Source organism: Magnolia sinica, chromosome 3 (assembly GCF_029962835.1).
Source record: "Magnolia sinica isolate HGM2019 chromosome 3, MsV1, whole genome shotgun sequence".
In the NCBI taxonomy this organism is placed as follows: Eukaryota; Viridiplantae; Streptophyta; class Magnoliopsida; order Magnoliales; family Magnoliaceae; genus Magnolia; species Magnolia sinica.
In genome coordinates, this window is record NC_080575.1 from 13,922,268 (window position 1) to 13,939,683 (window position 17,416).

The following is a 17,416-nucleotide window of genomic DNA, read 5'->3' on the forward strand; positions in this document are numbered from 1 at the left end:
GGAAAAACAATTATCATATCGATCCAAAACTTCTGTAACCCCCATAAGGGTTTCAATGATAGCTGTTCTATTCCCCCACAGCTTTTTGCAGTGTGGTCTACTTGATCTTTGGATCTGTCTTATTTTTCGGTTCAAGCCTTAGGATGAGCTCGCCAAGTGAAAGGACGGTTGGGATTAGACCCACAGAACTTGGTGACGTCAACACACCAGCCACATCGCTGGTGTTCGGTACATCAGCCAATCCGCTTCCCTTTCGAGCTAGGTGAGGTAGGAAAACTCGCGGACAACTGTGACATGATCCTGACCTAACAAGACAGGCCGCTCAACTCACTCACTCGATCTACTCGATGCAACGCCTCCAGGACTCTGACATCATCCAATCACTCCACTGAAAGAGTTTTGGTCATTTCACTATTTTAAATACTTCATTTTTCTGTTTATAACTGTTTAAAATAATTTTAATTATTAAGTTTTTGTTAGATAATTTTAATTATTAAGTTTTTGTCAAGAGAAAACTCAACCGAATGGACCCAACAGGCAATCGTCTCGAGTTTTCAGGTTTTGAACTATATGCTGGTGCAGGAAGATAAAGAACAGATTAGTTTTTTGATTTTTCATCAGGTTTTGCTATGATTCTCCTAAGATTTTTAAATTTTTCATCGATGGAGGAAGATCAAGAACAGAATTCATTACTCTCTCACCCAACAAACTCGAGCTCGACTGGAGGTAAACTCGACTCGACTCGAACCACTAGCTCCGCTCGAACTCGGCTCGACAGCTTTGACAAACAAGCCAAGCTTCAATGTTGAGCTCGAGTAGAGCATGAGAAGCTGAGCCGAGCTTGGCCCACCCCGACTCGACTAGGCTCGATGCCCACCTCTAGTCAGAAAGTTGATTTTTTTTCCCCAACGGTTCGTGCCTTCTGTGTCTGTCCAGTAAAAAGAAGCAAACTAATCTATAAGGTGGGTCCACCTAATGCTTGTAACCACCATCTGCATCTACAATCTCTAGTCTCTTGAAAGCAGTCCCAGGATGTGGTGATCAATCTCCCTCCGGGACAGTTTGGCATTTTTTCTAGTCTTAGATCACCCAAATGCCATTCCAAATTAAGGAACTGATCCCCTACAGCCTGTTGCATGGTTGCTTAGAGAATCCAGACTCATCTTCCCCGAAGTTTCGCTTGTGCAGGGCATACGAGCCACATAAACAAAAAGGCCAACCATGAAGATAGCCCGTCTCAAAAATCATGCCCATACAGTTGATAGCTGCGCAGCACCCGTACGCTGAGACAGAAAAATGGCATCCATAGATTTCAATGGTGCAGCCTGCCTGATGAGTGGATGAGCCTGGATTTGACACCAGGTGATCTTTCATTGTAGGGCCTACCATTTACATTGATGGCATTAGCGATGTACATGAGCCAAGCTAGCTTGAAAAGCTCGTTCAGCTCAGCTCCCTCCCTCCCTATACCCAGAGAGAGAGAGAGACGCGCTCAACTACCCACCGGTGGTGTGTGGACCTTTTTATCAATTTTCGGATAAAGCATACGGTCTGGATGAACGCTCTCCAGACTTTGAAAGAGGGAGCTTCCTTCTCTATTATGCCTCTTCACCTTTCTTCTGTTGGGATGCTAGTTGGGACCCACCAAAATGTTAATGATAAATCCATGCCGTCCATACATACTGTAGAGAACCAAAATTTAGATAGATACAGGGCTCAAGTGGACCACACCATAGGAAGCAGCAGTGATAATAAATCTCACCATTCAAAATTTTTTAGGGCCCACCATGATTTATATTTGCCATCCAACCTATTCATAAAGTTAGATAGATATGGATGAAGAGAACACAAATATCAGCTCCATCCAAAACTTCTTTGGCCCCCATGAAATTTTCAACGGTAAGGGTTTAATCCGTTTTTTGAGCTCATTTTAGGACTTGAGACCATAAGTGAGCAGGATACCATGCTCAATTGAGCCATACCAAAGGAAAAAGGGGGCAGGGAAATTCCTACCTTTGAAACCTCCATGGGATAGACTGTGATGTTTACATGCCATCTGTACCATTCATAACACCATGCATACTGGGATTAGTTAAGAACACAAATATTATCCTGATTCAAAACTTCTATGACCTACAAATATTTCAACTGTGTAAGTTCAATCTTCACGTTTTCGGCCCACTTGAGTATTGGATTCGGTTCATTTTTGTACGCATGTCCTAAAATGATCTGCTTAGGTTTCTAGTGCAAGAACTTCATGCGAAGGGCTTTCGTAGGAAATCCGTAGCGCAATTTTTTCGAACATCGATTTCCTACTTTGCGTGCTAGAAACCTAGGTGGGGCCCACCATGATGTTTTTGAGAAATCTATCCCGTCCATCCGTTTTTCCTTAGCATTTCAGGGCACTATCCCAAAACTGAGGCAGATCCAAATCTCAAGTGGACCACACCACAGGACGCAGCGGTGATAATGATTCTTACCGTTAAATATTTTTTAGGGCCCACCGTGATATTTATTTGACATCCAACCTGTAGATTAGGTCATATAGACCTGGATGATGGGAAAAAAAAAAACAAATATCAACTTGATCTAAAAATTTGGTAGCCCCATGAAGTTTTTAATGGTGAGAGTTCAATCAACACTGTGGCCCACTTGAGATTTTGATCTACATCAGTTTTGGGTTCATACCATAAAATTAGTTTTAAAAATATATGGATAGTGTGAATTTATCATTACATCTTGGTGGGACCCACCTAGCATCCCAGCAGAAGAATTTCATGTGAAAAGGCTTCCATCACATCCGTTGGAAAGTTAGAGAATAGGGTGAAGAGGCGTACCAGAGAAGGAAACTCACTCTTTCAAACTTGCGCATAAGAGCGCCTTCATCCAGGCTGTCTGCCTTATCTGATGGTTGATGGCAAGGTTCACACGTAATGACGTGCTAACCGATGCATAGCTAAGCATCTCTCTCTCTCTCTCTCTCTCTCTCTCTCTCTCTCTCTCTCTCTCTCTCTCTCTCTCTCTTTCTTCGCTGTTGGGTGTGGGTGTTGGGTTGAGTCGGGTATGGGTGCTGGCAGATAAGTTGGGTTGGGTTGGGTGTGGGAGCACGCTCTACTCAACTCAAGGTAAGCTCGCCTCGAAAAGTTTGGCAAACAAGGCAAGCTCCAATGTTAAGCTCGAGCTCAAGGAAAGCAAGGATGAGTCAAGCCAAGCTTGGCCCACCTCGACTCGGCTCGGCTCAGCTCGGCTCGATGTACAGCCCTAGATGGCATGTTCTGCATAAGTGGGAATGGCAAGACTGCATGCTAAGTTAACATACATTGGCTGTAGGTGATCAATTCTCTTCTTAAACTCTCCCTATTTTCCTTACATTTTGTCCTGGATAGAAAGAAATATGAATCAAAATCAAGATACAATATAAAATTGAAGCAGATTTTAATACATTGTGTCATATAAGAAGCTAAATGTTCGATCCAACCAATTCATTCATATAAGAAAAGGAGACATGCTATCCGTATGTTTTGCAATGACAAAAATAATCCAAAAAAAAAAAGAAAAGAAAAGAAATAAAACCCATCAATCTCATCCATCTGTTGTTAAAACCCTCCAAAATTGCGCAATGCTGCTATCAAAACAACAGAAGTACAAGACCCAAGATTGATCACACTTGCCATCAAGACCCAAGAGCGTGTCCTGCATGCAAATGCAGTGTGGATTCTGTATAGAGACAACAGGTTTTTACCTTGGGCTTTGGATTCAGTCATCATGCAAAGCCTTCATTAAATATAATCTGCTGAAACTCTGGCCTGCCACCCTGCAAAATCCAATCCAAAAATAATAATGGTAACTTTTAAGGACGATAGATTTTCTCCCCCCTGTTTTGTGGAAAACAGAAATCTCATACAACAATAGAAAAGCTAACAAAAGGGTCACTGAATCCACAAAGATCAAAGAAAATGAATTTTTTTAGCCTTCCAAATAAAGCATGAATCTCACTAATAGAAAATGCTAATCACATTCTTTGGGCACTGAATTGAACGGAAGCATCATTAAAGAATTTAAGAAAATGAAAAGAGACCTTCCTGAAGAGCCATAACTTTTGTGTTTCCACGAGGCAGGCCTCCCAAGTTGGACCCGAATAAGTGGACTGAGTATTTCCATCTCTAGGCATTTTCAATGATGATGATAAAATTGCTATATTAGTAAGGGTCCATTTGCATGTACCTTGCCAAGCAGCAGGGGCAGGATGATTCTCCAACGAATTGATATCAGACATGATGCCAGTCAAATCTAAAATGCATCCTATAACCATTCGGGGGAAGAAAAAAAAATCCAGCATAATATGGATTTGATTTTCCTTACAGCCCAAATGCTTAACAGAATAGAAGGTTTTCCTCTCCACCCAAGAAATTGAAAAGCCTCTAGCAATTTGGGTAGTGACATCCTAATTACATGACGAACTTCAATTGGCCATATCAAAATACTCTTCATTTTTTTAACAGTTACATCAACACACTCAGCACTCCTAATCGTTTTAAAACTTTTTAAAATGATAAACTCCTATTAATCTTATCCTAAGTATGCATTAAGTACTGGCAGGTCAAAAGCCCAGGTAAAACAATTCTTGTTTTGTGATTTAATGATTGATGAGAAAAATATAATTTTTTTCTCAATAGTCAACAGATTATTGATAAGAAACAAATGAGATATGCATATAAAGAAAGCTAGAAAACCACTCACCAATACTCAAAAACAACAGTGAAACATTTTTGGCCAATGATTCAATTACTTCAATAGTTTCTCAAGCATGCAAAAGAGGAAGGAAAAAAATCCAACAGCTTAGTCTAAGATCTCAATTAAAGAGGAAAAATTAGAAAAGGGGTCACAGACGCATACACTGGAAAGTATGGTCTAAATTTTCATATAAGGGTTGGGCACTTAGCAAATGAGCCAAAAATAGGCCCACAACCAAGGGGTCATATCTCACAGCCTGTTTCAGACGAGTCTCAGGCTACAGCCAGAAAGTTGTCCGTATGAGCTGGATAATGCATCATTGGGGAATGAATGCCATAGGATATTAAGATACTTAGATTGCCATATGCACCAATCATCCACCTCTCTTTCCACATTGGTGCTCAGCAGGTGCATTTAGCACAATGTCACAACTCTGAAAAAAACTGTTGATTTGTGCAAAATAGTGATCACTCCAGACTGTCTAAGCAGTGGGTGACAACTCATGGATGAGGCATAACTAGAAAAATCTGCCGACTGCTCTTAAGTTGCTACTTAAGAATCTGTAGAGTGCTTTTGGAAGGGAAAAAAGGGTTCACAGTATGATCCAAAAAATGCTGACTGATAGAATATTAAAAAAATACCTAATCATCAGCTGATCCATGAATTGGCCTATCAATTCGCTGGACGCAGTTACAAGTCTCAAAATCTTGCAAAATTGAGTTATTTATTCTTCCTACTACAACGAGCAAAAGAGAAGCATTCCCAAATGGAGCGGAGGCAAAATTATGTGCTATAAGCAAAAACTGCATATGTGCATATATAATATAAACATAACGTGCAAAAGATAAAAGCAATTTACAAATATACAGGCCATAACCTGAAAGGAACCTAGGAAATTTTATCATGGCTGGAAAGGGGGAGCTGTATATGTTTCCCATACTGGTTATTATAAAAACGCTCAGATTAGGACTGACATAACCTTGGAGTTCTTACCATCTCCCAAGACAATCTATGACTCCTCATTCCCTCAATAGATCAGTCAAATATGGTACACAGATCAGTTCAAGTGTAGAAATTACCTCATGGTGGAATGTATGCCTGTATTAAATAGCTCAAGAAGAAGATGTCAGGATGTAGAAAATGGGCGTGCCTTGTAGCATATTTGGAACAAGCCATTTATCAGCAAATGTAGCATAGGAAGTATGGAGACAACTGTAGTGTATACTGATGGAAGTAGTCTAGATTGGAGGACAACCTCAATCTTTTCCATGAGAGACACTCAAAACAAAATCTTCTATCCAGAATTTGATTAAGTTGGTCTTGTCAATTAAAAAAAAAAAAACTCAATTACAGTGGAAAACAAAGAGTGTTGGAGTCTATGAAAATTCAGCCAATTTCTCAAGCCTTTAAATGACAAGAACTTGTACTTTGGGAAACCCGACTAACATGGCCGAGCACAAAATCTGAGCATGGAATCCTAAACCATGGATCAAACTAGCATAGCATGTTAAGTGGATTGGACTGCCACCAGTCAACTACCTCCATCAACCTGCCATGACAAGAAAAAGTCATCCTGTGGCATGGAAATGCCACAGTCGCTATTGAAACCACAGCAGCTGACTACAACCAACCATGAAAGGCTTCCATCACATTCCATTTAAGTGGGTGAAGCCAGCACACTTTCCAAGCATAACATCACGCCGTGTTCTTTATGATTGATTTTACAAAGACCAATGAAGTGAAGATGCCTTGTTAACAAAGCTAGGCACACCCAAGGCAAAGAGACGAAGATGACTACTCCAGAAGTTTTCTACAAACCAAGATGAGAAACTTCTAAAAGTCCATGATACTTCTTACTGTGTCCAGCTTCTTGGCATAGTAGCAGATTGAATCATTCAAAATATGTGTAAGTGCAAGGAGTAAGACTCTGCAAGGGTAGAAAAAATTGCAACGCTCGCGTCTAGACAGGTTGCAACTCCTAAAACTTGGAACACTTGTCAAACATCAGAATAGGGTGGGAAAGTGTAAACAAACTGTATGCATGTAATTTCAACATGAGACCTTTCCCAATTCAATAAAAAGCAAGTTACACATGTGCATCTATGATATATATGCAGATGTCATGTGCATAACTTGCTAAGGGTGTGTTTGGTTGCACCAAATCTCATGATATTTCATGATCAATTAGTCTAATTTGGTGCAACCAAACACACCCTAAACCTTTGCAAATCATTTCAATTCAAAAGAATATATTGGTAGAATTTATTAGAGAAATACTAATGCAGCAAGAAGTACAGTAGCAAATTTTACTATTACTTAGTTCAAATTCTTGAAAAGGAAAAAAGGGCACGAGATATGATTGCAATTAATAGAGAAATCTCATGTTTCAATTAATAGAGATGATTTATGGCATACCCATTGATCTGGTTGCAGTAGTTAGAGATTTGATTTGTTATGAGAAAGCTATCCAGTCGTGATGGCTCGGGAACTGGTTTAAAGATGGGATTCAATGGGTCCTCCTCAGGCAACGGTTCTTCTCCTGCAGCCTTCCGTGCCATATTCTCGGCCCTATAAAATATAAACAAACAATGTTTAACCTCATCATTGTTTCAATCAAATAGAAAGAGGGAGAGGGCTCTCATGTGACTAAAAATTGCATACAAGACATTTTCACAACCTAGTTGGTCAACAAGAAGGCTTAACAGTTGAATTATGAATGTGAAAGCATACAACACATGCAACTATTTGAACTCCAATAGGATAAAACAATAAAAATCATCTAGACTTTACTGAAGAAGAGTAATTGATATTATGCACAAAGTTCCAAAGAATTCCTGCATAGTTGATACTCCAAAATGAGGAAGGAACGAAGAAGAAGAAAAGCATCGCAATTAGTTCTGGGCCTAGACGGCTTGTCATTTCTCCACAAAGACAAAGTCAACCTAATAAATGAATAAAGGAGTGCTTTTAGCCAAATTTCAAGTAGTTGTGCGTACCTCCAAATAAATGGACTAATATAAATCATCCACACTGAGTGATAAATGAATCCTATCTTTTCTACTTATAGTTAGAGTACTCCAACTTAGTGCTATTACATCACCAAAGCTAAGCAGTGGGTCTTTAAGGAAATTTTTTTTTATTGGTTGGTGAAGCAGCAGCTCTTTAAGGATTATTTTTTCCGATATACTTGTCGATTTTACTGCAAACTCTACCAAACAACTTATCTCTAACTATACACAATGCTAGGTGCAAAAGGACATTTTTGCCCATTCAATTAGTTTTAGGAGAGTTGTATTGTTTGTGATAATATGGGACATTAAATTAGATTTTCAAGATAGTCAAGGGTATTTATGGAATTTTGAAAATCTGCATGATTATAAACTAATGGCTTGGATTTATCCAAGTAAATAAGTGGCTTGGATTTTACCCACTTCTCCCCCACCCCCTTTTGTGCATGAGTAGCACACTCCCATGCTTGGCATCCTTTCCCTCCATTTTTCTCTCTCCCCTCCAAAAACTCTCCCAATTCTTCTCTCCCTTCTTCATTCATTATGCATGCCACTTGGTAGTTTATATTATTATTCTAGCTTTTCTTCTCTTCTTCTCTTTTTTTTTTTTTTTTTGGAAAGATGTTGCTTGACAGGCCTTGACAATGATCCATCTGCAAGTATAAAGAAACAGTATGACTTATGCCTTCATAATTCTTCCATAGCAAATGGAACCAGGAATGACAGTATGGGCAACTAGTAATCAAAGAAAGCTAGTTAATGCAGGGGCATTTTCACACCGGGCTCGGGTGGGGTTGCCTGTTGGATGCAGGGGCACACTCGGGGTGGACGGCCCGTGTGAGGTGCTTGGCTCGTGAGAGGCACGCCCCACCCGTGTGATTCAGGTGGCTTGTGTGAGGCAGTACCCATGTGATTTGGGGCCCACGAGGGGGGTTCGACCGAGGTCCTAACCCATGAGATGTGGGGCCTGGGCTATGAGATAAAGGGATTAATTCGTCATGCTCTATTAGTTTGAGCTTTTAAAGCAAGTGGTTAATTGTCCTGCATCAAATTGGTACCAGAGTGAGAGGTCTCAAGTTCGAGACTCCTCACCGAGGGTAATTACTGCAAAGGCATTTTCACACCGGGCTCAAGTAGGGTTACCTGTTGGATGCAAGGACACACTCAGGGTGAGCAGCCCATGTGAGGCAGGTTGTAACAGCCCACGCCCACACTGTATGATATTGTTCGCTTTAGGCACAGCCCGCACGATTTTGTTCTCGGGGTAGCCCCCAAAAGGCCTCATACAGTATAGGGTGGCAACTCCACATAGAACCACCACAACTTCAGACGACACTTCCAATGTAGGACAAAGTTTCACCTTCACTGTGTGCATAGTAGCCTGCCAGCACAGTAGCCTGTCAGCTACATAGTAGCCTACCAGCCACACAGTAGCCTGCCTGCCAGCCACCATGGGGCCCTCCCACATGTGCGCCACCCACGTGTGCCCGCCCACATGTGACCACAGTGACGGGGTGTCACATAGGTGGCTAGTGAGAGGCGCACCCCACCCATGTGATTCAGGTGGCTTGTGTGAGATGATACTCAATGTGATTTAGGGCCCACGAGGGGAGTTCAGCCGAGGTCCTAACCCATGAGATGTGGGGCCTAGGCTATGAGATAAGGGGATTAATTCGCCATGCTCTATTAGTTTAAGCTTTTAGAGCATGTGGTGAATTGTCCCGCATCACTGGTGGTCTGGGCATTCATATCATAGAGGTTTCAATCAGGTTTTGCTTACTAAGTGGTCATATAGGATGGCCATCCCACAGGCCTTGACAATGATCCATCTGCAAGTATAAAGAAACAGTATGATCCTCCCTCCCCACTTAAGTAGTTTATATTATTATTCTAGCTTTTCTTTTCTTTTCTTTTTTACTTTTTTTTTGGAAAAAGATGTTGCTTGACAGGCCTCGACAATGATCCATCTGCAAGTACAAAGAAACAGCATGACTAATGCCTTCATAATTCTTCCGTAGCAAATGGAACCAAGAATGACAGTATGGGCAACTGAGGTATTATTGGTAATCAAAGAAGGCTGGTGATCTGGGCATTCATATCATAGAGGTTCCAATCAGATTTTGCTTGCCAAGTGGTCATATAGGATGGCCAACCCACAGGCCTTGACAATGATCCATTTGCAAGTATAAAGAAAAAGTATGAACCTCCCTCTCTCTCTTAACTGCATAACTAGCTTTGGAGAAGCTTGCATTCTAATAGGTTGCAATACCACTTTGTCACACAAATTCTGCTTGGCTGAACCAAAGGGGTACAAACTGACTAATTATGCAACCAGCTAAGAGGCAAGTACTCCATGCAGCTTTTATATCTCAGAAAAGAAAGAAACAATGGAATGCATGACTTAAAACTCTCAAGGCATGATGAAAGTTCTCATGTATCTTGGTGTGGAAACGATGGTTTTTCTTCCATTAAAAAAAAGGGGGGGAAAATATAACACAAGAAAAAATAGTTGTAAATATGCTTACCGTGGACAAGAGTCACAAGACGAATCCATACAAAGTGACATTGAACTTAAAACTTAAGGGCATATTTGCAGGTGGAACAGCCCTGATTGAATCAGATAGGATAGTCCCATCCAGCTGGCTTCGAGTAGGAGATGAAAGGAAATGTATAAGAGAAATGTGTCTACCAAATGCCAACTCTTACTGGATAAGAAGTCTAAACAAGTCTGTACTCACCCCCCATCCAAAAAGGTTTTGGAGTCCCATACTAAAGGAATCCAAGGGATTTGGATTTGGGGCAAATTTGTCCGCAACAAAGAGTTGGAGGACTTGGAGCAATTGTACAATGTACATGTCCATGGTTTATCAACCCCCTTATGCACAAGAACCAATGCACCAAGTAGCGATGGATATATGAACGTTAGACCATGGACTGGGTGTCTCTAGCGGGGAGGTGAAACTAGCTGTCAATGACACTTTACAGTTTCAGTGTACATAAGGATCACGATTCACACTTATCCGAGCACATGTCTGACGTGTTCCAGTGTGCCACGTGTTTGACCATCCAAGTTCAAGCATCCCATATGTGCATGTGTGCCACTAACAATCTTCAAGCACTAGAAAATGTGGCAGATGTGTCAATGTGCACATGCACGTGTAACTGTGCCACCAACGAATCTTTAGTTTGAATTCTCCATGTGCTATAATCTATCATGTCCATGTTCCGGGGCGTTTGACAAACAAAGGACAGAACAACCGGCATGCCGTGGATTGCTAGCCAAGACGTAACTTTGCCCAACTCCAAACAAGCCCTAAAAAATAACACCTACAGACCTACCAGATATTATGATGCAAAATCCATGGTAACATGGTTAAAGTATATCCAATGGCTTACCTTCGTTTTTGAAGCCATGCCTGTTGTTGGGATTGTTGACGAGAGAGGTTTCGGTAATAGAATTGGAACTGGAAGAAAAATAACATTCACTTCCCATTTTAATCTAACAGCCAATAATATAAAAAGAATTTAAGGAAACTCTAGAAAATAAAGCTAACCTTCTGTTGTTCCACGGAAAGATCCTCCATGCATTCAATCAAAAATTCCACATTCTGCTCCATAAATGGATTAGTTGACAATGACAGACGATCATAATCACACTGCCACAGAAAATTGGATTTCAAAAATTAAGGAAGAAGCACGCAAATGTCATGCTGCTGACAAAGCCCCCAAATAATGGAAAAAACATAAAACCTGGGTAACAGGAGTGTCAGCTTCTAGCTCGGTCATAAAAGCACTGATAAGCGCAGAATTAGAAACTTTAATCTGTTGAACATGTCAAATGGAAAGTAAGCACCCACTTGCTCTGGTAAGGATCTCTTTGAAACACAACATGCTACAGAGAGAGATATCCAACACTACATCTACGGATTAAATAAGCAACTACGCAGTTTCTTTCCTAAATCTCAAAGCGTGGAACCCAAAAAAACTACCCCATAGCAACAATTGGAGGGATGAAACACTCACAGGAATTTCCTCAAAGATATCCACCCATGACAAGTTTTTCTCCCGCAGCCTATTATAACAAAAGATAGCCCATGAGGTTAAAATAACAGGTCATATTAATAACTTTTGAAGGAATAAGCTTCATGCACAACAAAAGATGGTCTATGAGGTTCCAACTAATGGATCCTATTCATATTATTTTCAGAGGCATAAGCTACATACTTCTCTCCTGTAAAATTGTTATTGCGGTAAAGATCCATGAAGGAATCTGAGAGCTTCAAGGCCTTTAGAGCCAGAACACCTTGATTGGACCTTGATGGATCATATATAATGCAGACACATCGTCTAATATTCTCCTGCAATGACGAAAATATCAAAAAGAAATTAGCCACTATTCAAGTGCGTGTGCACGTGATTGTTTGTGTGTGTAGATAGATAGATAGAGAGAGAGAGAGAGAGAGAGAGAGAGAGAGAGAGAGAGAGATGCTGCTGGAAATGGGAAAAAGGAAAAAGGCAAAAGGCAAAAGAAGTGCATGAGCAATATATATACATCAACATGCAGTAGCAAGGTGTGCACTATAGTGGAGAGGCTACCTGAGGAGAAAAATTGAAGGTCGACTGTGCAACAAAGAAAATTAAGAGAAAAGAAAGATAACTAGACAATTTGCTGCAAACCTTGCTAGAAACACCCCATAATCATAAATGCAATGTAGAAGGCATCATTACCAATGCTCTCCCATTGCAGGCACTGAAGAACATTAAGCTTGACCAAATCATCAAGGAGCAATCATTAGTTAGCAACACATAACAGCCCATGACCCACCAGAATCAGAACATCTTCCACTCATTCAGCTGAAAGATACTGATTGCAGATCAGAAAAAAAGGAGTGCTCCTAGTCCAAGTCAGATAAAACAACCATTATACCCACTCCAAGGGCCAAATCAACCATCTCAAATACCTTCCCCAAGATTTTAAAACCTCGGTAAAATGACAACCTGAAAATGAACCCACCCAAATCTGCGTTTAGGCTCTTTCGGCAGTTCCCTTGTCTTCATGATCGAACTCTGAGGGATTGAGATTTACCCAGTGAAGATGAAGGCCATCCATGAGATGCCTCCAACAAGAAACCCAAATAAGCTTAAGAGCCTTCAGGGATGCTAGCCTACATCTGACGGTTCATCTGGAACCTAGCAGGCCATTGCCAATCATTCTCCTGCCTGATGAAAAAGGGAGTGCCTTTGGGTACCATGCAAAATTATGGGGAAGACTCAGAATTCACCCAGTTTCTTGGATTGGGAGAGTTAAGTCTATTGAAAAATGTTGAACTCAAGCCAAGTAGGAATAAATGTAAACAAAAGAGGTTCTGGGATTTGGAGGGCCATATGATATTTTGAAGCAGAGTTTTCCAAAGAAGTAGGAGACATGGCTGGGGCTGGCAAAACGAAGAAATCTGCAGTGGACATTGAGCATGATGGTGAACCATTATGCATGTTTTATGGCATTGTAAATGGTGACATCTGGTAAGAAATGTTTTATGTATATGTCTCTACCACATACCACACCCTTGGGATAAGGAAATTATTCTGGGAAATTTTGGGAAATGTCACACGAATCACGTAATGTATCACAATCTGAGGGAAAAAACTTTAGAGAGATTGTTGAATTTTTCGGTGAAACTTCAGAAGATGTTAAAAGATACATGATTACAGCTAGTCCAAGGTTCTGTGGAGTATTTCAGCCCATCCTGTTTTGTGGTTGATATGGAAGGAGAGGAATAATAGAATTTTTAATGGTAAATCCACAGTTGTTTATAAGATTGTAAGGAAGAACAAAAAATATACCTTGGTCTCAGATACGCATGGAGTTACCAGTGATTTGACTATCAATAGCATATGGGCCAACATGGTTGTATCATATCCATATTGGCATGGTACTATACGTGATACAGAGCCATATTGGCCCGGCTTAAAAATTTTGTGCCGATGCATTGTACGTGCATCGGTCGGACCGATACAGGTCACAACCAGCTCGCGTTTCTCACTTTTTCCCATTTTTCTTCTTGTTTCAAATTTCTTTAGGTCGGGGATTGTTTTATTCCCATTTACGACCAGATCTATAGTTGTTTTGAAGATCAAAACAACTTTTTTGGGCTTGAATCAAAGGATCGAACGCCTTGTAATCAGGTCAAATCAGCCCCAAATTGATCAAATGATGCTTGATTCGAGTTCGATGTGGGGATTTTTGCATTTTTTATTTTTTCAATTTACATGGGAATTTTTTAAATTTTCAGAAAATCATTTTTAAAAAACTTTTTACAACTAATTGTTGTAATGATTCATGAAGAGTCTTTTAATACTATAGATCTAAAGATTTCACACATGCATTTCATAAATAATTTTTTTCAACATTTCTTTTTTCTTTTTTTTTGTATTTTCAGGGTTTTTCTTTGGGTATTTTCTGAATTTTATTTGTTTCAAAAATGACTAAGTAAATGAATCGAATGAGAGATCTAGGTAAATCTATGTTTTTTTAACATACATCTACCTTTTGCTGCTGGATTTTAATTATGTTTGCATTGCCGGGCAATTTTTTAGACATCTTTCAATTTCTCTATTTTTTATCCAAAATTACTTTAGAGGAATGACAGATTTATGTTATCATGTTGTTTAAACATAAATCTAAGTTCTTTGAACATAGATTTAGGGCCTGTTTGTTAAATCTGAACTCTAAAGCCTGAATCTGAAATCTGAGCCTGAAGGTAAGTCTGAAAATTAAGTATTGAATCTGAAACGACCTGTTTGTTAACAAACATCTGAAATCTGTTAATTTGTCACATTTGCCCGTCTCCACAGGAAACAATCATGATTGAACCGGAATGTTTATTTGCCATCCAAACTGTTGATGAGGTCATAAAAACCTAGATTAAGAGACCACACAAATATCATCTTGAGCCAAATCTGTTGTGGCCCACAAGAAATTTTTAATGGTCAATTACCATTGTTAATTTTCTGTACTATGATCTATCTGAGATTTGGATCTGCTTCATTTTTTGGATCATGCCCTAAAATGAGCTTTCAATATGGATGGACGTCATAGATGGAGTCGCGTACATCACAGTGGACCCCGCAGTTAGGGGTCTCGCCCACCTCGGTGGATCGAAGGACGTGGATTGCCTGCTGAGGATGTAAAAGTGGGTGTGTGGGGGGGGGTGTGAGACTGTGAGTGCATGTGAAAAAAAAAAAAGCCCATAGCTACTGGATGGTGTTGTGTGCTCCCACCATGATGTATGTGTTTTATCCTTGTCATAAATCCATGTTTCCAGATCATTTCAGGGAATGATCCCAAAAATGAGGAGGATCCAAATCTAATGTGGATCACACCATAGGAAACAATGGTGATTGAATGCCCCCAATTAAAAGCTTCTTGGGGACCTCAAAAGTTTTGGACGAAGCCGATATCTGTGTTTTCCCTTCGTCCAGGTCTGTGTGACCAAATCAACAGGTTGGATAGTAAATAAACATTACAGATGGCCCTAGGAAGTTTTTAATGGTGGGGGTTCAACTACCAATGTTTTCTTGTGGTGTGGTCCACTTGAGACTTGGATATGTCTCATTTTTGGGCTCATACCATAAGATGATACAGAAAAATTGATAGACGGTGTGGATAGAACACATAAATCATGGTAAACCCACATAGCACTGTCCAGTAGCCACCACGCTCCTAGCAGCGTTAGTAGGCAATCCAAGTTTGATCTAAGATCCACCAATTCCGTGTGGCAAATCCGGGAAGCAGATTGCATGGTGTGCTAGGTGGTATGTTGACATCATCAAGTTCTGTGGGCCCCACCATGATGTATGTGTTATATCCACACAGTACATCCATTTGGCGACATCACTTTAGGTCATGAGCTAAAAAATGAGGCAGATCCAAAGCTCAAGTAGCCCACAAAACATAAAGTCGTGAGGACAATGATTTCTACCGTTGAAACCTTCCTATGGCCCACCATGATGTTTATTTGTCATCCAACATGTTCATGAGGTCACACAAACATGAATGAAGAGGAAAAACAAAAAAACAAAAAAACAAAAACAAACGTCAGATTGATTCAAAACTTCTATGCCCCTAATAAGTTTTCAACGGTAGATGTTCGATCCCCCCTGCTTTCTGTGGTGTGGTGTGGTCCATTTGAACTTTAGATCTGCCTCATTTTTGAGCCCATACCCTAAAAACATCTCGTAAAATGGGTGGACAGTATGGATATAATACATATATCATGGTGGGGTCCACAACTTAGTGAAATCAACACACCTGGTAGGTCGGTGGTTTAAAACACACCAAGCAATATTCCAACAAGGATTAGGTACTACCCCACCAAGAGCTAGCGAGACGGACCCCACCAAGAGCTAGCAAGACGGATAGTCTTGTCAGGGGTTATGTGGGGCCTATCGTGATGTGTGTGTGTGTATGTTTTATCCACGCCGTCCATCCATTTTTCCACCATTTTAGGGCATAAGATAAAATCCGAGGCAGATCTAAGGCTCAAGTGGGCCACACTACAAGAAACGGTGGGAATTGGGCGCCTACCATTGAAAACTTCTTGAGGCCACAGAAAGCTCCGATCAAGCTGATATTTGATTTTTCCCTTCATCCAGATTTGTGTGACCTTATGAAGAGGTTAGATGGCAAACAAACCTCATAATGGACCCTAGGAAGGTTTCAATGGTAGTTGTTCAATTCCTACTGCTTTCTGTGGTGTGGTCCACTTGAGCTTTGGATGTGCCTCATTTTTAGGCTTATGCTCTAGAATGATCTAGAAAAGTTGATGGACGATGTGGATCTAACACATAAATTATAGTGGGGCCAGAGAAGTTTCACACATTAAAAGTTGGGTTGTGTTAGGGAGAGAATCTCTGTGGCAATGTGCGTAGGGGCAATTTCGGAAGAAAAAAAAATGTTTTAGAAGATTTCGTGGAACGCATTCTATATTCACCATTAAGCTAGACCTCTATCGCCAAAAAAAATCAGCAAAAATTACTAAGTGCTTTCCACGTTCAGCGTTAACAAATAACACTTATGTTGAACGCTTTCTAGATTCCGCATTAAGTAATTTTTTTTAGCATTAACAAACCAGCCCTTAAATTTGATCTGTTGTAAATTTATTTTTTTACATATTTTTACCCTTTTTGTAGCAAATTTCAAAAAAAAAAAAAAATCAAAAATCAAAAATTGGATTGGGGAAATGAAAATTTATTGTTGTTTGAACATGGATCTACCATTTGAGCTATAATTTTGGTTTTTATGTATTCTTGACCGGTTTCAAAAAAAAAATGTATTCTATTTTTTTCAAAAATCAATTTGATGGACTAAATCTGGCTCTCTGTGGAATTCTCTAGTTAAATGTAAATATGGCCACTCAGATGGAGGTTGGTGGACTAAAGATTCAACAGCCTATAGAGCCTCAGTGATGTGGAAGGGTGTGCTCGAAATGAAGCAAGAGGTCCTCAATGAGACTCAGTTCTCGGTCGGCAATAGGAAGAATCTGTCCTTTTGGAATCATATATGGATCGAAGACACCCCTCTTAAAGAAGGGTTCCCATCCATCTTTCGGTTGGCTCCTAATCAGGACATTTCGGTGGTTGATTGTGTCTCGGTTTCCGCTACTGAGATTGTG

At 40.2% G+C, this 17,416-nt stretch overlaps 1 protein-coding gene across 1 annotated transcript in view; it reads right to left on the reverse strand.

Annotated features, from left to right (window-relative positions):
- Window positions 1–3,395: 3,395 nt before the first annotated feature.
- The window catches only part of LOC131239570 (eukaryotic translation initiation factor 3 subunit H), a 38,897-nt gene continuing 24,876 nt past the window's right edge, over window positions 3,396–17,416 (reverse strand). Inside the window, exons 6-12 of the mRNA XM_058237337.1 lie at window positions 11,967–12,100; window positions 11,766–11,814; window positions 11,493–11,564; window positions 11,297–11,398; window positions 11,139–11,206; window positions 7,150–7,302; window positions 3,396–3,814 (exon numbers count right to left, since the gene is read on the reverse strand). Coding sequence (XP_058093320.1) covers window positions 3,757–3,814; window positions 7,150–7,302; window positions 11,139–11,206; window positions 11,297–11,398; window positions 11,493–11,564; window positions 11,766–11,814; window positions 11,967–12,100 — 636 coding nt within the window. The 3' untranslated portion in view covers window positions 3,396–3,756. The remainder of the gene's footprint in view (window positions 3,815–7,149; window positions 7,303–11,138; window positions 11,207–11,296; window positions 11,399–11,492; window positions 11,565–11,765; window positions 11,815–11,966; window positions 12,101–17,416) is intronic.